A 22,934-nucleotide genomic window follows, 5' to 3' on the forward strand; every position below is an offset into this window, starting at 1 on the left:
CAAGAGAAAATACATTCTGCATGCCTGTGATCTTCAGGCTCTGCATGAAGGCATGATTCTGTAATGGAAATCATTGCATGGGCTCAGGAAGACCTCCAGAACTCAGTGAATAGTTTGCCGTGCCATCCACAAATGCAGGTTAAAGCTCTATCATGCAAAGAAGAAGCCATATGTGAACAAGATCCAGGAACACTGCCATCTTATCTGGGCTAAAGCTCATTTAAAATGGACAAAGTGGCAAGAGGCAAAGTGTAAAAACTGTTCTGTGGTCAGACAAATTGAAATGTGAAATTATTTTTGGTCTTCTGCACTAAAGAGGAGAGGGACCATCAGGCTTGTTATGAGCGCTCAGTTCAAAAGCCTGCATTTCTGATGGTATGGGGGTGCATTACCGTATTTTTCTGAAATAAAACCGCGGCTTGCACCCCGATTTTCACTTGTTTTCTTGTGGCTGTACGGCTTATATTAAGAAGCGGCGTGTATCCCGGTTTTAGAACAAAAAAGTTGCTTCGTCACAAGATCTCTATAGACCGTGCAGCTAATTTAATGCTCAACACTGGAACGGGGGCTTATTGAAAGAGGAATTGAAAGAGGAATGATTTACTGTGTCGTCTCAGTTACACGATCAGGGCTTGGAAATACAGTGACTTGCTAAAGTAGGCAAATCGCTAGAAGAACATAACATTTCAGAATAATTTCAGTAAATCAAACAGCTGCAAGACCCAGTGAAATGTTATATACAGCTAGCAAACCAACATTAGCTAGCATCGCTAACAACATTGGCTAATTTAATTTCGGTAGGCTATCCTCAGGATTTGCAAGCTAGCTAAACTTATACTATATCTAAAATAATTTTGTGGACATAACAATGGATTTTGCCACGCATGGACATACTATCCACAACCGAAGTGTGTTACGGCATGCTGTAAGATCGCCTATAGCCTACTCGTGCATTGCTTGGTAGCTCTATCATTGTTCCCGTATCAAGTGCAGAATATATTTCAGTGCGGGTTAAAATACGATTTACAAACACAAAGCTCCAATTCTGGTGGGGTGCGGGTCATAGAAAATGCGGCTTGTTTTCCGAAAAATACGGTAGTGCTTGTAGAATGGGCAACTTGCACATCTGGAAAGCTGACAGGTTTTAGAGCAACATTTGCTTGCATCCAGGCAACATCTTTTTCAGGGAAGGCCTTGCATATTTCAGGAAGATGATTTTAACCACACCCTGCATCTGTTACAACTGCATGGCTTCGTAATAGAAGAGTTCGGTTGCTGAACTGGCCTGCCTGCAGCCCAGACCTTTCACCAGTTAAAAACATTTGGTGGATCATGAAACAAAAAATATGACAAAGAAGACCCAGGACCATTGAGCAGCAAGAATCCTGTATCAGACACAAAAGGGACAACATTCCTCTCCCACAACTCCAGCAACTGGTCTCCTGGTACCCAGACATATACAGACTGTTGTTAAAAGAAGAGGGAATGCTACAGTGGTAAACATGGCCTTGTCCCAACTTTGAGACGTGTTGCAGCCGTCAAATTCTAAATTACCGTTTTTTTTCCTTAAAATTGTACATTTCATCAGTTTAAAAATGTTATGTTTTCTATGTTCTATAGTGAATAACATATGGGTTCATGAGATTTGCAAATCATTGTATTCTGCTTTTTATTTTAAACAACGTCCCAACTTTTTTGGGAACTGGGGTTGTACATACATAGGGGTGTCAATGTCCACCACCACCACCACTGTCTTCTAGAACCCCAAAATACAGAGGAAGAGGAGAAGCAGCAGTGTGAGGTGTGTTAATGTCATCATGCCATACCTGAGCTGCCACACGTTAGTAGAGGTTTGTTAGTGGATTTATGGTACCCAGGAGACAGCAAGCCTGAGGACGCGCAGCCGGCCTCCACCGAGGTCGACGGACTACTGTAGATGTTCTTCCACCTAGAAGCTGGACAGGACATGGGGAGGAAGATTGAGAGGACAGGAGAAAGGAATGATGATTAGGAGTAAAGGAGAAAGGTAGGGGAAGGGAACAGCAGTGAGAGGGAGTAAATAAGAAAGGGGAGGAGGAGGATATGGACGGAGGAGGAGGAGGAGAGGAACAAGGGAGAAAATAAGAGAGTAGACAACAGAGCATAACGCCTGGGACACACTGGCTGCAAAGCGCCTGGACGCGCCGCGCAGCGCCAGGATCGTCTACGATCGGCTACGACTGAGCAAAAGCTGTTCGCGCATTTCTCTGCGCCGGGTCACCAAGCCTTTCAGCTACTCTGAGCATTGGCTATATCCCAGCATTGATCCTTATCTACGTTGTCCTACAAGGACAACGTAGATAAGGATAGATACGCAGATACGTTGTAGATACGTTGTCGCTGCAGATCGCAGGCAATCGCAGGCAATCGCGGCGCTTTGCAGCCAGTGTGGTCGGCCCCATTTGATAACATGGGCGCCGAAAGAAAAAAGGAGGCGCTTCCAGGCGCGTCGCAGCAGATCGCAGCCGATCGCAGGCAGTGTGTCCCAGGCGTCAGATACATCTTCAGGACTTCACAAAGCTCATCGAATAGCTGCGTCACATCATAGCACCATAGAAAACTGGCGGGGGGTTGTTATAAGCTGTTACAACCTGACAGAGGAAACAACTGACTGATTGGAGATGAGTTTCAAGATTTGAGTTGCAGGAAAATATCTGACTCTTGTATTGTGCCACTTTCTAGGGGCATGGAGGGACACCTCCCCAAAAAGCTTTAGGGAGGGCAGGTTATGCCTCTGAACAAGTACGTGAACATAGCGTCCTATAGGGCTGGGCGGTATGGCCTAAAATGTTTATCACGGTATAATTCGTATGCACTGACGGTATCGGTATACATCACAATATTAGTTATTGTAAAAAATGTCATGACAATGCAATCCGCACCGCAGCGGCTAATCTACCGCACTCTGACGGATTTGGATTGGGTAAATTCGGTGTGTCGCATGAGTTGAATTTTACAAATTTTGCAGTGTTTGCCACGGAAGAGCGACTTCTCAGTAGCCTACGCGTTCAACAGTAGCCTACGTTTATGGGATCGCAAGAAAACTCTAGCTATAATTAGCTCTAGCTATAAACAATTATTACATGGCTGAATACTCGATTCTGTTGGCCTACAATAAACATTTCACTATTCTAACCAACCTGGCATTGGATTTGTCAAACGCATTCTGGTAGATTCATTTTCACGCACATGCATGGCTTTCAGGTGGTGAAAAAGATTGCTAGTGTTTCCACCGTTGGCTAGTGTCAAGGTATCGCATAGGATACCTAATATGCATGCGCCACTTCAGTAGCCAATCAATGAGTGAGCTGCGAGGCAGCCTAGTGGCTAGAAGTAGGAAGTTGCCAGTTGGTATGGAGTTCAGGACATGTGATAAAGTGTATGCATGCTGTTAGCGATCGTTAATAAACGAACATCAAAAGGAGTTCAAATAGACTGTGTTCGCCAGCAGTTTCATTTGACAGCTAGCACAATTCGACGACACAACTTACAGAATAGGCTACTGTTTGTTGGTCGATGTCGGATAACTTGAAACCAATCAATTTCCAAACGACAGAAGAGGCCCCCTTTTTATACCAATTCTTCTTCGTCCGGCAAATCAACCCCATTGGCGTTATTTTCAGACATCATTAACGCTTGCTTACACTTGCCAACAAAAGCAGTGTACTCATATGAATGTTTGCTTCCTCTGGAGTTGCGCTAGCTTGTTTGTTGACTTTTATTGGCTGGCACAATGCGTACAGCGTCCATGCTGCATGTGTTTTTTTTTGTAAAATATACAAATTTGTGTGTGTGTGTGCGCACATGTGTGTTAGGTCATTTGACCCATGACTTCATTTAATCCTTCAGACCACTGTGAAAGATTCTGTTATTGCAGTTCCGCAGTTGGCAAGATGTGCAAAATCATACCGGAATATTTATATACCGTTCATACGGGCCACCCCTAGAAACTTCAAGGTAGTGGTAGAGAGTGACACAATGGACTCCCTACAAAACTATTAAGTGTGTTCTGATCCGGAAATTAGGTTTTCATGACATCCCTAATATGGAATTAGTGTGTGTATAATTCTATGTAGGTGCTTACTCTGATCCAAATGGTTAATCAGGGTTCTGCAGGCCACTTCTGTTTCTGGGCTGGGGTGATCCAGAACCTTTCGGCACCACTTGAGAGGAGACTCTGGACCAGGTTCCGCTATCTGCTTTTTAGGAGACACGTATAACCTGGACATTAAAGAAAGAGATAAAGAGAAATGGAGCCTTAGTGACATGTCAACAAATGAAATCTGTTAAGGAGTCCCTTTGATCAGCTAAATCCTCGTCAAAATAAAATTAAGGGTTATTACAAAAAGATGCACGTAAAAGTGAGTAAATAGGGGAAGAGGTCTAGAAGAAAAAAAAGTGAGAAGAGAACATGGGGAGGGATTTTAAGAGAGAGACAGAGGCAAACAAAGAAGGGAGTGATTTATTTAGCATCCAGATGTCCCATACATGACCCCTGCAAACTACAAACTATCAGGAACTCTCAGGGGACTATGCCATCTTCTGTGCCAGCAAGCCTTACTTTTATTACTAACTTCACTGAGAAAGAAGAGTTCAGTTCACCACCATTACAAATTTGTTATGAGCAAAACATGCCGAAAACAAAGTCAGACATGACAGTGGGTTGTTAGAGCATTGATACAGTTATCCTTAAGAAAAGCATTTGTTTACAGCACCAGCTACGGCTTTTATTGTACTTTGTTGGGTTGATTGGAAACAGGGTGGCCGCGGGTCCTTAAAAAGTCTTAAATCGCTATTCCTAAAAATAAGGCCTTAAAAAGTCTTAAATTGTCTTAAATTCAGATTGGATGGGTCTTAATTTTTTTTTTGTCATGTCACTGCGAAAATGCGTCCGTTCTGCCAGGTCGAATATTCTTTTCCGGTAGGCTATCCGCTGCGTTGTCTATGGTTACGTCAGAGCGTAGCGTACTGCGCATCTTTTGATGACGTAAAGCATCGGCCATACAGGTGGCGATCAGCCACTGAACTTACAAAACATGGGGAAATGCAAGTTCAACACTAAATGGCTTGAAAAGAACGAGTATTTAAGGTTAAGGTCGGTGCCTGGAAATGCTTCTGAAGCAAGCTGCATTATGTGTCGGAAAACATTAAAACTTGGGACAATGGGGATCAGAGCGGTGGAATCTCACCTGCAGAGCAAGAAGCACAGAGACTACGCAAAGGCACGCCAGCAGCCTGCAATCGCTAGTTTCTGCTCCACCGCTAGCAACGACGTCAACACAACTCTGGATGTCACCATAGTAAATCCAGAGCCAATGTGTGGCTCTACGCCAACACTAAAAGCTGAGGTAATTTGGGTGCTGAGGACTGTGACAAGCCACCATTCATGCAGGTCTAATGACGGTATTGAAGAAGTGTTCAAAGCAATGTTCCCATATTCGGGGCTTGTACAGTCATTTACTTGTGGAAAAGACAAGACAAGATACGTGGCTAAATTTGGATTGGCGCCGTACATAAAAAAAGAGCTCATCACCGAAGTCCAAAAATGCGGTGCATTTGTCATCATGTTCGACGAGACGCTGAACCAGACAACCAAAACCAAACAACTGGACCTGCATGTGCGTTATTGGTTAAATGACCACGTCCAGTCAAGATTTTATGGATCACAGTTCATGGGCCATGCAACTGCCCAGGACCTACTTCAGCATTTCAAAGTAAGTGTGCCATAAATATATTTATGAACTAACCTCTTCTATATGTTAGTGTAGGGCCTATCATATGGTTAAGCTTTACTGATTTGTCAAGTGAATAACAGTTATGGATAGGGCACTACACGTTAATTATACAAATTATGGTAAGAATGGTAGTAGAGTCTGGTGTTTACCTGCCAATGTGTCTAAATAGTATACACTATGGCTATAGGGATGGCTCACGTAGCTTAATTTGAGGGGCTAGCCCCACATTCACGCTTAGCCTATGGCTTACTACTGCGAACTCAAATCGGCAGAACGAAGTCTGAAGCAGCAAAGCAGGGACCAATGAACATGAAATAAAATCCTAACACCAATGATATTCAATTTAAGAAGATGCTATATTCATGGATAATAAATTATAGGAAGTAATCTTCGAGAAATAAAATGAACATAATTTTGTTGCAGTTCTTTCTGTTGGGGCTGTGCCCAACCTGCCCCTAATGACCAGTTGTCACTGCTTGAGGATAAAGCAAAAATAAATACCACAAACTGCAGTTACATAAGATAACACCTAATTATTTGTTTACTTTTCAAAGTGATTTTCTTACCCTGTTCATTGTTGAGAAATCATGTGCACAGTTTACACTGGAAACATTAGGGTTAGCTGTTTTGCTAGCTAATACCTCTGGTCTAGACTGTCTTTCTGCCTCCTCAGACTGAGGTTGTTGAAACTACTTTTCAATACTCATCTAGATTGAGGGAGCCTAATTTTTATCCTATCCAGTCTGACATTAATCTGAAGTGGTGGTGTCAGAAAATAAATGTGTTGACTGTTGTATGGTTAATGTTTTTTTTCCAGGAGTGTGTGCAGCAGCTTGACCTAAGAAATATGATTTATATCTCAATGGATGGACCAAATGTCAACTGGAAGTTTTTTTACAACGCTCCAACAGGAACATGCAGAGGCATTTGGAAGTGCCCAGCTGATTGTGGTGGGGAGCTGTGGGCTTCACACACTTCACAATGCCTTCAAAAGTGGCTTCAGTGTCTGGCAGCTGGAGAAAGTGCTCAGGGCATTGCATTCACTCTTTCATAATACACCGGCTAGAAGAGAAGATTTCTGCACTTTGACCAAGACATCTGTGTTTCCCCTATCGTTCTGTGGGCATCGCTGGATAGAAAACCTACCCGTCGTCGACAGGGCTATTACATTATGGCTAATGATCGTGATGTATGTGGATGCAGTGACACAGAAAAAGCTTCCAAACCCTAGAACATCATCCTATGACACTCTTGCAGAGGCACGGAATGACCCTCTCATAATGGCCAAGATGCAGTTATTCATGGCTGTCTCTAGGACCTTCACCATCTTTTTGACTAAATATCAGACAGATGAGCCTGTGATGCCATTCATCAGTAAAGATCTGTCTGTTCTCATGAAGGTAATGTATAACATGCCATGGATGGATAGTGTATGACATTTCAATTTGAATTCAACAACTCCTCTCCAACACTTACATTTGTATTGTTATTTATATATGTTGTACTGTACATGTTCTCAGAGCCTGCTGAAGAGGTTCATCAAGGCAGAAATCCTTAATGACATCACAGCACTGCAAATGGTCAAACTGGACACAACTGCCAAGGAAGCAAGGGTTCACCTAAAGCATGTGGACATTGGATTAGGAGCAGAAGCAGTCCTAAAGGTAAAGGAACAGGTGTTAACTGTCAAACAATGGTTAAGGTACAGGAAATCAAAACTTTATTTTTACATAAAACTTTTAGTCAATCTCACAGGCCCTCCTCCCCTCTTCCTGTTAGGAATGCCAGAGTAGCCCCAACAGCAGTGTAGGCGAGCTCAGTGTGTTGGCATTTAGAAAGGACTGCATGGACTGTTTGACTAACATTGTCAAGAAAATGCAAGACAAGAGAGCCCACTGAAGTACACCATTGTGAGGCAGATGGCATGTTTGGACCCAACAAACATGTTCTCAGATCCCGACTTGTGCTGTAAAAGAATGAAAGGAGTGGTTCAGAGGTTTCTGCATGATCACCAGCTGTCAGGAGGCGTCTCTGCCGGTACTTAAGATTTAGAAGTCTAGCAGAATGGACATTTTCACACTTACTTAATGTGATTTTTGTGTGGTTTGTCTGTCTTTTTCATTTACATGTATTGATTTTTAAATGATTTTTGTGTTAATCTGTTTTGCGACAAGTGATGTGATTGTCCAGCAATTTGGAAATTTCTTGTCTTTGGAGGCAAAAGATGAATCATTCTCCGCTTTCCAACCCATGCGTACAAGACTGGATGTTTTCTTGCATGGATTCCTCCATCAATCCTACCCTGAACTCTGGAATTTTTCCAGGAAACTTCTGCTACTCTCCCATGGCCAAGCAACGGTTGAGAGGGGCTTTTCTGTCAATAAGGAGATAGAGGCTGATAACATGAAGGAAGACACAGTGGTTGCTCAGAGGATGATATGTGACTACGTCTCTGTCTGTGGGGGGGTTCTCAAAGTACCTCTGACAAAGGATCTTATGGCAGCTGCAGCTGCAGCTTCAGCGAGGTCTCAGTATCGGCTACACCTGGACCAGGAAAAGAGAAAGCATGCGAGCACTGCACAAAGAGAAAAGCTGCAGAAGACCACCTTGAGCAGCTCAAAAAGAAGAAGACAATACTGATTGAGGTAGCAAACAGCCTGGAAAAAGATGCAGACAAACTGGCAGAGCAAGCTGAGGGTAAATCAGGCACACTCATGGCCCAGCTAATCACCAAGTCAAACATACTCAGAAAAAGATACAAAGAAAAAGTCACAGAACTCAAAGAGGTTGAGAAAGAGCTGGAAGATAAATCAGCAGAACTTAGGCATATGCCTTAAGGCTCATCAGGCATTTTCTCCCTATTCCTTACCTTCCTGCCTCTCTGTTTCAAGTGTTCATATGTGCATGTGTGCATGTATGAACATGTGTGCATGTATGCACATTGTTATAAGTGCCAAGTCAGTGTTTATTATTATTATTTTATCTTTTATTTCAGTTGATGATTCAAAGGATGTTGAGGAAAAAAATGGATCCATGCAGTATGAAAAGTATTGTTTTCCTAATATTTACAAAAGCTCAGGAGTAGACATGAACTTGTGCACAAAAATCTGTCAGAGACATGATAACACACACACACACACACACTTATTCCCACACACCTCCACAAAACACTCTTAAACACTCGGCTGTCTACTTTATGTCCATGATGTGTCCTCCACAAACTGCAACCCATCCATCTAGGTTTCTCTCTCTGTCACACATACATACATTCTATTATGTAAATGTATTTGCATTTTAAAAGCAGCTGGAATTGTCATTTTTTAATGTTATTTATTTATTATTTTTTTCAAAGGGAACAGTATTTAAAAAAAAATTACTTGATTTTATAAGCATTTGTTTATGGGACAAATGTTCTGAAAATATTGTAATAATAAATATAATTTAGGACAGCAATGACATTTGTGTTATCCTTTCGCATTACACACATTTAGTCAATGTTCTTAAACTCAACCGATTATTGTCATTTTACCATACTGTTCAGTTTGAACAGTATGGTAAACATCACTTCAACATCAGTGTGTTTACTTGGAAAGATTACTGTATATTTCCACTTTTGATTTGTATTTCCATCGTAAGTTTGGTCTTAAATTTAATTTATAAGTGTAAAAAGTCTTAAAAAGTCTTAAGTTTAACTTGTTTATACCTGTAGACACCCTGTGACAAACACAGGGCTGCCAACTCTAACGCATTGGCCGTGAGACACATGCATTTCAACCATTTCACACGCTCCCACACCACACCTTGTATATCTCAAGCTGAAAAGGCAACGCCAACCAAGTAGCCCTGTTAACGTTGTAAACAATAAGGGATGATGGAGTGAAGCGACATCATCCCCCTTATTGTTATTGACGCCCGAACAGCCGTGAAAACTCGCCTGGGGGGGGGTCATTATGTAATCAGTGGCATAAAACGGACTGAAAATTACAATTGATGTGTGCAATAATATCGTTTATCGCAATTCATTTTGGTGCAATATATCGCACAAGAAAAAGTAGTTATCGTGACAGTCCTAGTGAAGGTTGTACATAACTGCTACAGTAGTCAATATCGACTGCTCGTGCAAGTGAAAAACCTTTTTGTCTTTAATTCCTTTGTGAATTTTTGCTCCCTCAATCTAGATGAGTATTGAAAAGTAGTTTCAACAACCTCAGTCTGAGGAGGCAGAAAGACAGTCTAGACCAGAGGTATTAGCTAGCAAAACAGCTAACCCTAATGTTTCCAGTGTAAACTGTGCACATGATTTCTCAACAATGAACAGGGTAAGAAAATCACTTTGAAAAGTAAACAAATAATTAGGTGTTATCTTATGTAACTGCAGTTTGTGGTATTTATTTTTGCTTTATCCTCAAGCAGTGACAACTGGTCATTAGGGGCAGGTTGGGCACAGCCCCAACAGAAAGAACTGCAACAAAATTATGTTCATTTTATTTCTCGAAGATTACTTCCTATAATTTATTATCCATGAATATAGCATCTTCTTAAATTGAATATCATTGGTGTTAGGATTTTATTTCATGTTCATTGGTCCCTGCTTTGCTGCTTCAGACTTCGTTCTGCCGATTTGAGTTCGCAGTAGTAAGCCATAGGCTAAGCGTGAATGTGGGGCTAGCCCCTCTCTCACAATGCAATGTACGTGTGAAAATATTAATATGCATGCTCAGAATTAGGGCTGAACGATTAATTGCATTTGCGATAATAACGCGATGTGACAAAACAAGATTTTGTAATTGCAAAGGCTACGATTTTACTTTGGTGACGTGACACGCAAGAGTAACACAGTTTGCAGACGAAGGATCAACTTTGCACGTTACACTTTACCTTGACCTTGATGGCCTCAGGCTCGACACTACAGACACTTTGCCAATTTTGCCTTTAAAAAAGATGCTGTGCAGTGTCAAGTATTGTGCAAAACCTGCCTGGCTAACGTTGTTACCTCACAGGGCAACACGACCAACCTAATTCGGCCCTAAAAAAACACCATGTACGATGCATAGCTAAAATGCTGAACACCAGTGTGTCAAATAAGCCAAATAACACTCGACAGTAGTGATGGGAAGTTCGGATCATTTTACTGATTCGGTTCTTTGAATCTCGTTCAGTAAAATAAACGAATCTTTTTTCGAGTCATTCGTTCATTTCAACGGGGGGGGGGCTATCCGTCCACTGCAAACACGTATCATATTCTCATGTAGGTTAGTGCATGACATGTGCACCAGCAGATACTATTTTAAAAGAAATTCCTGCATTAAATAATGTATCATGACAGTTTGTATGATTTGGTCATTTATTATCACACTAGCATTTAATTATCACGGCAAACAATTACACTGCACTAAACTGTAAGTGTAAATGTAAAGTGAAAACAAAACCAGTCAGTATGATGACTTGAGCGAATATCATTCACGTCTTACTAAAACAGCGGCCACGCGAAAGGGAATGAGGAAACTGTTTCCTCTACTAAAAAATACAATGCGGGTCACGTGAAAAAAGGATCCAAAGACTCGTAGAAAGACCGAGTCGGGAAATGAACAAATCGTTTGTTTCCTCTAGCTACCACTACAGAGCCTATGCAGGTCACGTGAAAAATGATCCAAAGACTCGTAGAAAGACCGAGTCGGGAAATGAACGAATCGTTTGTTTCCTCCAGTACAGAGCCTATGCAGGTCACGTGAAAAATGATCCAAAGACTCGTAGAAAGACCGAGTCGGGAAATGAACGAATCGTTTGTTTCCTCCAGTACAGAGCCTATGCAGGTCACGTGAAAAATGATCCAAAGACTCGTAGAAAGACCGAGTCGGGAAATGAACGAATCGTTCGTTTCCTCCAGTACAGAGCCTATGCAGGTCACGTGAAAAATGATCCAAAGACTCGTAGAAAGACCGAGTCGGGAAATGAACGAATCGTTTCCTCTAGCTACCACTACAGAGCCTATGCAGGTCACGTGAAAAATTATCCAAATACTCGTACCCGAAGACCGAGTCGGGAAATGAACGAATCATTGCTGTTTACTTGGACGAGCCTATGCAACAGTCCCGATGCACGGCCACGAGAAAATGAACAAATCACTCTTTGAGAGGACTCGTTACTCCCGAGTCCTTGTAAGGATTCGTTCAAAATGAACGAATCGTTCACGAACGACACATCACTAGTTTACAACGAGTGAAGCTGTGGAGCAAAGACGCAACACGGCCAACACTCACTGAAACAACAAAGGTGGAGACTTGAAATAAAAACTTACAAATAAATCTATTGTGTCTACACAACACCGTTTAACAGATTGACTAGATATCATTTGAAATGATTACGTTAGTTGTTTCCACTTCTGTTGTCGAAGCAAACTGGATCGACTTAGGTGGGTATAACATTACAGCTTAGCAACCAAACTATATCGTGATTCAACTCAGCTTCAATTAGCTAGATAAAAAATAACCTGCCAAAGATCTGGACAAACATGCATTGTGAATTGTAGATTCACATGTACGGGTTATTATTCAAATGAAACAAACTAAAACATCACACATTAGCTTGCTAACGCAAGAGCATTGGTAAACTAGTTTATATCCCTACTCTAGGCGTTTTCACTATCTAGCTGTTCTTGCATTCCTTGCAAATCAGCATTAATAAAAAGCAGATGAGCTTGAGTCTAGCTAACATTGACTCGACGGGCATGGTAGATGTTTGTCTATAACGTAGCTCTAGCGTAGAAGATCCCTGTGCAAGCAAACAGGATCGACTTAGATGGGTAACGTTAGCACTAGCTACAGCTTACCAAACAACTCAGTTTCAGTTAGCTCTAGCTATCTTGCTGAAAAATAGATCTGGACAAACATGCATCTTGAATTGTAGATTTACATGACAACACAGGTTATTTATTTGAATGAAACACAGTCAGGAACAAGAAATAACGTTAGCCCCATTGCCAATAAACTAAATCATCACACATTCTACCGATGCTAGATGCAGGCAGGATACGTTAGCATTGCTAGTAACTGTTAGCGACAACATCATACAGCTTGCAGTTGTGATCAACCTAAGGTCGGAACAGCACCTCTTTTCAGCAACAGCTTCATAGCAAATCCTGCTTTACATTGTCCCAGGTTTTTAAAAGTGTCCTCGGTGACATGGTCCAAGCAAATTAAAGATCCTGTAAAGTGGACCTGGAAACGAGTTTTACGTTCGCCACACCACAGAATAATGTGTTATTAACTACCCATCCAAATTCGAATGAAAAAATAACACCGACAAGTATGTTAAATTAGACTTTGAAATCGTGAAAAAAATCAGCAGTCTTCTCTGCTTGAGACTGGGGGGGGCGTGTCGCCTGAAGGACCTGAAGCTCCGCCCCTCGCTGCCTAGTGCCTACCTCCGACCCAGATAATGGACGCTATGTCAAGCCGACAGAACCGTATAGAATTAGAATGTATTTGTTCAATGAGTGAAACATACAGATGCATATAAATGAAATGTTCCCCTGAGCTGTAACAGTAAAAATGGACACCAGAGACAGCAGACAGTGAGCTCTCCAACTAGGCTACTTCTAACACATTAGCTATTTCACCGAAATACCATCATTCTACACCGAGTAGCCTAATATCAATTTAGCGGTTTGCACTAACTCATAGCAGAGATACCTCTGGAAAAGTTATGTAGTATAATTATAACAAGCACACAGAACTGAGTGATGAACTGCTGGCGGTGGTGGATGGTCCAGGTGCGACCGGAGAATGAACGGCCGGAGGGGCGATGCTCGGTACGGCTCCGCGTTGGTGAACCCCGTCTGTCTCTGGTCCATGTTAAAACTCTCCGCCGTGAAATGGTCAGTGCAGAGGCGGCTGTTGGAGTTTATCCGAAGCTTTCCATGAGCGTGGCTCTTCACAAAATCTATCCACCTATTTTTCCTTTCATTATCAATAGGGAACTTAAATGGCGTTGCAGCGCAGCTGGAGTTCTTGCATCCAGGGAAGATACAGTTGCGGGTGGTGGGAGACATCCTGAAGCTAGCTAGCTAGCTGATGTAGGCTACAATAACAGTACAGCAGGAGGAGCCATTCAGTGATCTGACGTAGATAGGGCGAAATGACGTAGTTAGGGCATTTTTGGGCTCCGCCCATTAAAACCTGATCTGAAAACGGAAAAGAAACTGTTCTTCGGTTTAACTCCACATTTCAGTGTGAAAAAGTTTTAGCGCTTTGCACATGCTTTCAGGAACTCATTTCACACGTATATAATGTACTTAGAAGCAAAACATGGAATTTACTTTACAGGATCTTTAATACTTTAGTGTCGTACTAAATAGGGATATTCCCATCGATAAACATCAGCCATGCCTGTTTAGTGTCTTGTTCTTTGGGAAGATAGTGAAAAGGGTCAGGATTCCCTGTACAGCCTGGAACACTGCATTTACGGTGCCCCATTTTCAATATCTTGAAAACTTATGAACTTTCTTATTTGTAATTCCTGTGGAAGTACCGAGCAGCACGCAGTTAGCTAAAAAAGTGTCGGAGATCTGCACGACCTCCGTTTATGTTCCTGGACCAGAAAACCAGAGGGCGGGTAAATGTTAATTTTGGGGCGTGACATAGTTGATGCTGCAAGTTGTGACGTCACAACTTGCACTGTTTCAAAAGCTAGCGTTTGCAAGTTGCAGTTTCAAAAAGTAAAATTTTGATAGGAAAGAGGTTTCAATGGACTTTGAGATTCACTGTATGTCTATTTTACACACCAAACTGTCATTTTTCAACTATGACAAGGTAAAATCGGTTTTGCAATCAATCGCCCCTTTAAATCCTACCTACTCTACCATGATCATTGTAAATCAGAGAGAAAGAGGTGAGCAAGGAGTAGGACAGTAGGACAAGCCAGAACTGAGGAGAAGGTCTCAGGAGATGAAGAATCCACAGAACAATTATAATTACAATTCCCTTTATACACAAGACCAACCAATCAGACCAAATCTTGAATGGGGTGTGAGGGCCATCAAGTTGAGACCGTCCAGAAACTCCAGACTTTAGCATGAGAGGTGGGGGCAGGTTTGACACCCAGCCTTACAATCCTCCCTCTTGGACACAAAAGCACAGGCAAAAGCTGCATTGTTCATCGTGTGATAAACTGCACCCATAGGAAAAAGGAACTTGATTGCAGACAGGTCAGCATTGAGATTCTAATGGTCATGGCTGTTTGCTCAGAGGATCACTTTTGGATCATGGCTATTGCTCAGAGGATCACTTGGAAGAACCTTTGTATTTGCATGCAGATGTGCCCTTGGTTAGCATATTCCTGCTACTTAAGTTATTGTCCTGTTACAGCAGAACACAATTGGAGCATAGCACTTGGTTAACAATGAAAATGGTAAAGTTTGGAGTAACGTTTGGAGTGGTCTGGGGTCAGAGAGTCGGATTGGATACAAATGGAAATTAGTGAGACAGTGTCCTAAAACTCAAATCGAAAAAATAGGTGAACAGTCCTCCCTTTTGATAGATGAGAGGTACACAAACATATCATCTAGCATAGATGAAAATGGCAATTAAAGCAAAACAGTGTTCTTGGGTCCAAAATAAACAAAACATAAATTAAAAATAAAATACAAGTTCTACCAATCTACATTTACAGAACCATTGTGAGTTTAGCTAAAGCCCAGAACATTTACCACCAACTCCAAAACACACAAAAGGTACATACTCATCCACACCAACCAACATAGGAACCCATGGATGAACAAACCATATGCACTGCATATGCTACAGGAACTGGAGCAGCAACAAATAAACTGTCCACAACGAATCTTTGAACTACAACAAAGACTAAACACGGGTAATACAGTAGGAATGTAGCAATATCACAATTTGGCCCTGAATTAAGTAAATGTAAGAGATAGTTAGAATTGCATGTCTTAAGTCAAAGGTATTTTTGCCCGATGTATCCCCAGCGTTTGCTGCATGTAAAATAGAGGAGGCCTACCCCTTCCCAGATCCCAACAGTTTGACTCAGTGTGACCACTTCATAGACAAGCACGACAAAATCTAAGTTTGTTGTTAGAATAAAACAAGCATGTGGGTGGAATAGGCATATTTTTGCCAAGATCCCAACATCGCATTTCGGTATGTCCTTGTCTTTTACAGAAGTTACACTCTTTAGTAGTGGGCTGCTGGGGCTTGGGTTTTACCTCTGTCGCCAACTTCATGGCAGCAATGCGTGGCGGATCAGGAGCACGACGGTTCTTTGTAGAATGCGGTTTGGTGATTTGCGCACCAATTCCACTGTCTGTGACTGAACACTCAGTAGAATGTGAGCCAGCATGGCTGGTCTCTTCACTGCCTTTGTTAGCGGTGTATTGCCTTGTGGCACAAAAAGGTGTCGCTGCTTTGAGGACAGAGTTGAGAAGACATTTGCCAATAAAATTTGCAGTAATCTTCAAAATTAGTTTCCTTCCTGCTTTCTTTTTATGGACTACTGTTCGCCAATGTTCAATTATTTCAGCTAGCGTAAAATCATTCATCATAATCATCAGACGACCATTAACACAGTTCTTGTCTTTCTTGCTCAATTCAAATAACGTTCGGTTGACACTAACTTTTTCCCATAGGTTAAGTAATTTGTTAACTTCAGTTTCCCATTCCATTTTTGTTCGATTTATGCAGGAGCTAATATCAGAAACTAGTAATAGGCTTCTACCAACAGAACCAGGCGGAACACAATTAATGTAGGCTACATTTGTAAATGCTTACTCACCGCACCATGGTTTGAGATGCCGGTATACCAAACTGTAACTGAATTGCTCGAAACATATCACGTCGGGGTCACCAAAGCTACTCTACCATGATCATTGTAAATCAGAGAGCGAGAAAGAGGTGAGCAAGGAGTAAGACAAGCCAGAACTGAGGAGAAGGTCTCAGGAGATGAAGAATCCCCAGAACAATGCATTACAATTCCCTTTATACACAAGACCAACCAATCAGACCAAATCTTGAATGGGGTGTGAGGGCCATCAAGTTGAGACCGTCCAGAAAGTCCAGACTTTAGCATATGAGAGGTGGGGGCAGGTTTGACACCCAGCCTTACACAATTACATCATAAATTTGTTGAAACCACATTATATGACATTAAAGATTATAAACAAAGTATGAAAACATAGGCCTGGCCTACTGTAATAAGCGATAAAACATCCAACGTGGTCACTACTTTACATTTAATTTGGTCTGCTACTTTTTGCCACCCTCTTTCTTGGATTTTGCAGACTTTGAGGTGTTCCCTGGCATTCTGATTAAATCTTCAAATTCGGAGTAACCTTCGAGCAAGCTGTTGCTCTGTTGGCTCTGTTGCGGAAAAAACGGGGCGCTCTTTTTGGCCATGGTGAGCAGCCATAGACTTATGTGAGCTGCCAATGGCAGCGTTGCTGATCAAGGTTTTTACTATCGATAACTCAATCCAGCTATACTAATCATAAACATCATGGGTGTTCGTAAAAACGAATTAGCCAGATCATGAATAGCAAGATGATGTCACCTTGGATGTGTCATTTGATCTTGGATGTAATAAGCGACGTACGGAGAACGGGCCCCAGACCAGAGATCAACATTTCAGCTTTTATTTCCAGGTATTTACATCTGGATCTGATGCACAACTTAGAAAATAGCACCTTTTGTTCAAATCCACCCATTTGTCATGTGAGCAAAAGTATTGGAACATGTGACTGACAGGTAGGGCTGTCAAAATTGCTCAAAAATGACGTTCGAATATTCCCTTTAAAAAAACACATTCGAATTTCTGGTTGTAATATGTTGTTAAACATATTTAACAACATATTACCTACACAAAAAGAAGTAAATTAACTAATGGTCAAGACCGCAAACCTTGGCCTCTCGCTCACACACACGCACTCTTTCTTTCTCTCTCTCTCCCGCACCATTGCGCTCTCTGCGCATAGCGGTGTAAAATGAACGACAACAATAAACAAATGCTGAGTTCTGATCAAGAGTTTTGTGCAAGCAATTTAAGGTTGCGATTCTTGTCCCAAATATGCCAGGCTTCATTCAGTGATTGAAACAAATATTATTAACATTAATTGAAGTTTTACAGTATAGAACCGACATTGAACGCTCCGAGCAAGCTGTGCTGTGGTAAACATGGAGATGTAGCCTCAAGTTGCTAGTTGTTGAATGGTAAGCTAACTCTAGCTTACATAGCTTACACACTACTTTAGCTGTAGGCTCAACAAGTTCAACTGACCAAAATCCGAAATATTTCCAGACATCACTCTTTAGATTTTTTGGGGTTACAATCACTTTCTCTGCTGCGGTCAAGCTGGGTTCTGCACTTTCTGCCATCTTCCACGCAAGTCAACTGTCAGCAGTGACGCTGAGGCGCGGTGTTTTTTTAAAACATTCGAATATTAATTTTCACATTCGAATTTCTGTTGTTAACCACTATTCGAATATATATTCGAATATAGAATATTCGTTGACAGCCCTACTGACAGGTATGTTTTGTTGCCCAGGTGTGTCCTTTACATACATTATTCAATCAATAAATAGCACTGAATGTCTACGCTCAGGTTCAGATTGGGTAGGATAGGTTTTGCCTATGCAGACTGTATTCAGAGGTGAAAACAACATGAAAAGCAGAGAGCTTTCTATGGGTGAAAAACAAGCAATTGTGAATCTGAGAGAAGATGGAAAATCAATCAGAACCATTGCACAAACATTGGCCATAGCCAGTACAACCATTTGGAATGTCCTGAAGAAGAAAGAAACTACTGGTGTACCAAGTAACAGACGTCAAACAGGTAGACCAAGGAAAACATCAGCAGTTGATGACAGAAACATTGTGAGAGCTGTAAAGAAAGACCCTAAAACAACTGTTAGTGACATCAGCAACAACCTTCAGAGGGCAGGAGTGAAAGTATCACTATCTACTGTTCGCAGAAGACATCATGAACAAAAGTACAATGGCTACACCAGAAGATGCAAACCACTCATTAGCAAGAAGAATAGGAAGGCCAGGCTGGAATTTGCCAAAAAGTATAGAGCTGAACCTCAAAGATTCTGGGACAAAGTTTTATGGACTATGAGACAATGATTACCTTTTACCAAAGTGATGGAAAGGCTAAAGTTTGGAGAAAGAAAGGATCTTCTCATGATCCCAAACATACAAGTTTTTCTGTGAAACACGGTGGAGGTAATGTCATGGCTTGGGCTTGCATGGCTTCTTCTGGGACGGGCTCATTAATCTTCATTGAAGATGTAACACATGATGGCAGCCGCAAAATGAACTCAGAAGTCTACAGAAACATTTTGTCTGGAAATTTAAGGAAAGATGCAACCAAACTGATTGGCAGAGCCTTCATCATGCAGCAAAATAACAACCCAAAACACACTGCCAAAACATCAAAGGAGTTCATCAGGGACAAGAAATGGAAGGTATTAGACTGACCAAGTCAATCTCCAGACTTAAACACTATAGAGCATGCAATTTAACCTGCTTAACCCTTGTGTTATCTTCGGGTCATTCTGACCCATCAGTCATTGTGACCCACCGTCGTATTGCGACAGATTTACCGCATACAAAGACAAAGTGAAGCATTTTCTTTTAACAGCTAGGCTGTCTCAGACCCCCCACATTGCAAAGGTTAAAAGAAAATTATTTTAATTTGTTTTTGTATTGGGTAAAATTGGGTAAACACAACGATGGTTCGTTATGAACCTTTGGGTCATGTGACCCGAAGGCAGCACGAGGGTTAAGAGGAGACTGAAGGGAAGAACCCCACAAAACAAACAACAACTGAAAGAGGCTGCGGTGAAAGTATCACAAAAGAAGATGCAAAAGTTTGGTGATGTCAATGGGTCACAGACTTGCTGCAGTTATTGAAAGCAAAGGATTTTCAACTAAATATTAAGTCTTATTCACTTAAATATATTTTAAGTCTATCTGTTCCAATACTTGCTCACATGACAAATGGGTGGGTTCGAACAAAAGGTGCTATTTTCTAAGTTGTGCATCAGATCCAGATGTAAATACCTGGAAATAAAAGATGAAATGTTGATCTCTGGTTTCACATTCATCATTTGATGTCATGCCCAAATGTTTTCAGTCTACAGCAAAAATAAAGAAATTGGCCTCACTGTTCCAATACTTGTGGAGGGCACTGTATATCTATATGTATATATAATAAATCATAATAATCACATATTAAATCACAATTGCAATATTAGTCAAATTAATCGCAATTAGCTTATTTTCCAAAATCGTTCAGCCCTACTCAGAATGTTAGTGTGATCAATGTAGATCACACAAATTTGATGCCAAGTGGGGCTGACAGCCGGTAGTCCCACTACAGCGTCATTTCGTATTTCAGACCTGATTGTCTGTCTGTCTGGCACCAACATTAGTCGGCAAGAAGAGCGAGGAGGGTAGATTGTCTTAGCTAGCTTGTTAGCTTCACAAACGACAGATAACTTGAGAAAATGAATAAAGTTTGAAAACCTTAATTTGGAGGAAATACTTGAAGTAAAGCGATTGTCATCACTCAAACTGCTGGTAAAAGTAACTACGGGTTTAACGTGGAGTGGTTTTTGAAGAAACTGGCTAACGTTTAGCATACAAAAGAAGGCACTCTTCTGTTTTCCATGTCTGCTATTTAGCTGTCCTTATTCCAATATCATAGTAAGCATTTCCTCCCATCTACATATTAAAAGACATAAAAAAAGAACACTATAGAATAGTGTCGGTTGTGCTACCTACCAACTATTTACACAACTCGCAACCTAATTCCCATTACACTACGTAGTAAGGGATACCTCACATCTGTATCTTAAAAGAAAATGGAAGTAGAATGCCCCCTGTGAAAACCACAGACACTTAGTGACACTTACCAGCTGTCTTCATCCTCAACCTCCACCCCTTCCTCTTCTAGGTCCAGAACATCCACTTCATCCAGAGCAGACTGGTCCACTCCTGAGTCACTCTCCGCCATGGTCTCTGACTCATAGCTATCCAGAGAAGGGCTGTCTGGGGTTAGGCATCCCTGTTCCAGAATCTGTCCCTGTCCTAGACCTCCATTACAGCAGGGCAGGGTTAGGAAGCCCTCGCACGCACTCCCATCCTCCTCGCCGTCATCCTCCTCTAGCCTGTTAGTCTGAGGTAGAGGAGACATATCCTCGCTGCTGCTACTGTCTTGCGGGGGAGAGAGCTCAAAGTCACGGCTACTCAGTTCCTCAACTCTGTCCACCAAACTCAAGGGTAAGTTTGTCACCTCATCACAGGAGAGACGCTTGTTGATGTTGCTGCCTACAGGGTGGTTGCTGTTTGTAGCTCCACCATGGTTGATGTTTTTGCCACCCCTGTTGCGGAGACTTTGGTTTTGGACCTCCAGTCTTCGTACAAGCTCCTGCAACTTGCGTACCTCCTCCAGCTCCACCCCTGCAAGCTCCTGCTCCTCCTCTTCATGTCCCGGCGCAGAGTTGTTAATCAGCCCGCTGGTGCTGCTGCCATGGTCGGCCTGCGGCTGGAGTACTCCTGCACTATCCGGCACCACCATGATACCCGCTCTAGATAAGAGAGATAAAGAAAAGTGAGAAAAGATGCCTACAGGAGTTAAAGATCACCAGTCTAATGCACATAACCAATAATTGTTGAAACAAAAACACCACCATGTACCCGGCGCATTGGCATCACTTGTTAAATGTTATATAAACATATTTGGTAATAAACTGCACTGAAATGGTAGTAGGAAGGCTATTTTGTGGAGCTCACACGGACAAAAACACCACCATGCTTCATGCTTCTATTATTGCTCCATGCTTTCATTAAATTCTGTACCCGAGCTGGGTTTATCTATTGTTTGGTTACTTTGCATTCAAACCAATTAGAACTGTCCGAGCAACAGTAGCCTACAGTATTCGTCAAAAATCGCAAGCAACAGTCGATCCACAAACATTAATCAATGTTGCATGATGTGCACGCCAGTTAACATTATAGTATCTCTGCTATTCAAATGATGAAACTGTAAATTATCTCTAGATAACCAAGCTAGCCAACACGCTAAGCAAAACAAACCTACCAGAAGAGCCGGTGTAGTCTTATATTGGTCGCGATGTAAATGTAATTGCTCAATTGCTAACTCTCAAGATTCTACGTCCATAGATCAAGTGCAACCATATACTGAAATGTAATTCAAACAAAAAAGCAACGTGTTAGGGCAAGTCTATAGTTACACCATCTGCTAGATTTTTTCCAAGAAAAGCTACTACCAAATTGTAGCTTCCAGCTAGCTCTAGCTAGTTACAAGAAAACTAGCTGGATGATGGACCGTAGTTAGCCCAATCACATTCACAGGATTACCAGTTCCTCCTCCCCTTGTTTTTGACGCTTCAGTCCCAGACCCCCACCCCTCGCCCCTCGGCTTGGTCTATGGAGGCAACGGCCCCGGTGGATGTACGTGGTATTGCATTTCCGATTTGCTACCCGACTCCTCCGGTCGTTTTTATTCTATTAACTCCAGTCAACATATCTAAAACTATGTCCCCCAATAATGTTTGTTAGATTCTCGAACATGGCTCATACTACTCGCTTTTTAATATATATATTTTTTCAGATTTTTGCTAAGTTTGAAACCAATCCGAAAGGGTAAATTAGCACCAGAGAATTGCGAGAACTGCCACTTTCGGGAAACTTCCGGCTTCTGAACTGGTTGCAATAGGTGCGTTGGACATGAACTGACTTCATGCAGCGCTGCAGCCGGCTGCAAGCGGCTGACTTGAAACAGTGAATTCTGGTTAGACTTTTTGTCCGACTTGAGACGGCGCCGAGGCTAGGTCACTGTGATGTAGCCATCAAAGTACCGTGAGATCGATCATGAAATAGCTGTGTCGTCATTAGAACCCGTGCAGTTGCTCTTGAGAAAATGCGCTCGGCTACACAGCCGGCAGTTCTCGAATCGATCTCACGGTACTTTGATGGCTACATCACAGTGACCTGCAGCCGCCTGCAGCCGGCTGCGGCGTTGCATGAAGTCAGCGCATTATATACGTGTGAAATGAGTTCCTGAAAGCATGTGCAAAGCGCAAAAACTTTGTCGCACTGAAATGTGGAGTTAGACCGAAGAAC

The 22,934-nt window shown here is 41.9% G+C and overlaps 1 protein-coding gene and 1 long non-coding RNA gene across 5 annotated transcripts in view; both read right to left on the reverse strand.

Moving 5' to 3' along the window:
- Positions 1-22,152, reverse strand: part of LOC134031989 (SLAIN motif-containing protein-like) — a 37,425-nt gene extending 15,273 nt beyond the window's left edge. For 3 of the 4 annotated variants that reach the window (XM_062475745.1, XM_062475744.1, XM_062475743.1), the window contains exons 1-4: positions 21,889-22,151; positions 20,702-21,376; positions 4,124-4,260; positions 1,827-1,955 (exon numbers count right to left, since the gene is read on the reverse strand). In XM_062475745.1, the coding sequence (XP_062331729.1) occupies positions 1,827-1,955; positions 4,124-4,260; positions 20,702-21,366 (931 nt within the window). In that variant the 5' untranslated portion in view covers positions 21,367-21,376; positions 21,889-22,151. Of the gene's footprint in view, positions 1-1,826; positions 1,956-4,123; positions 4,261-20,701; positions 21,377-21,888 lie in introns of all 4 variants that reach the window. The other variant, XM_062475746.1, reaches the window with a different exon arrangement.
- The window catches only part of LOC134031994 (uncharacterized), a 40,127-nt gene that overhangs the window by 15,273 nt on the left and 1,920 nt on the right, over positions 1-22,934 (reverse strand). The gene's annotated exons all lie outside the window — the stretch shown is intronic.

Source organism: Osmerus eperlanus, chromosome 13 (assembly GCF_963692335.1).
Source record: "Osmerus eperlanus chromosome 13, fOsmEpe2.1, whole genome shotgun sequence".
NCBI lineage: Eukaryota > Metazoa > Chordata > Actinopteri > Osmeriformes > Osmeridae > Osmerus > Osmerus eperlanus.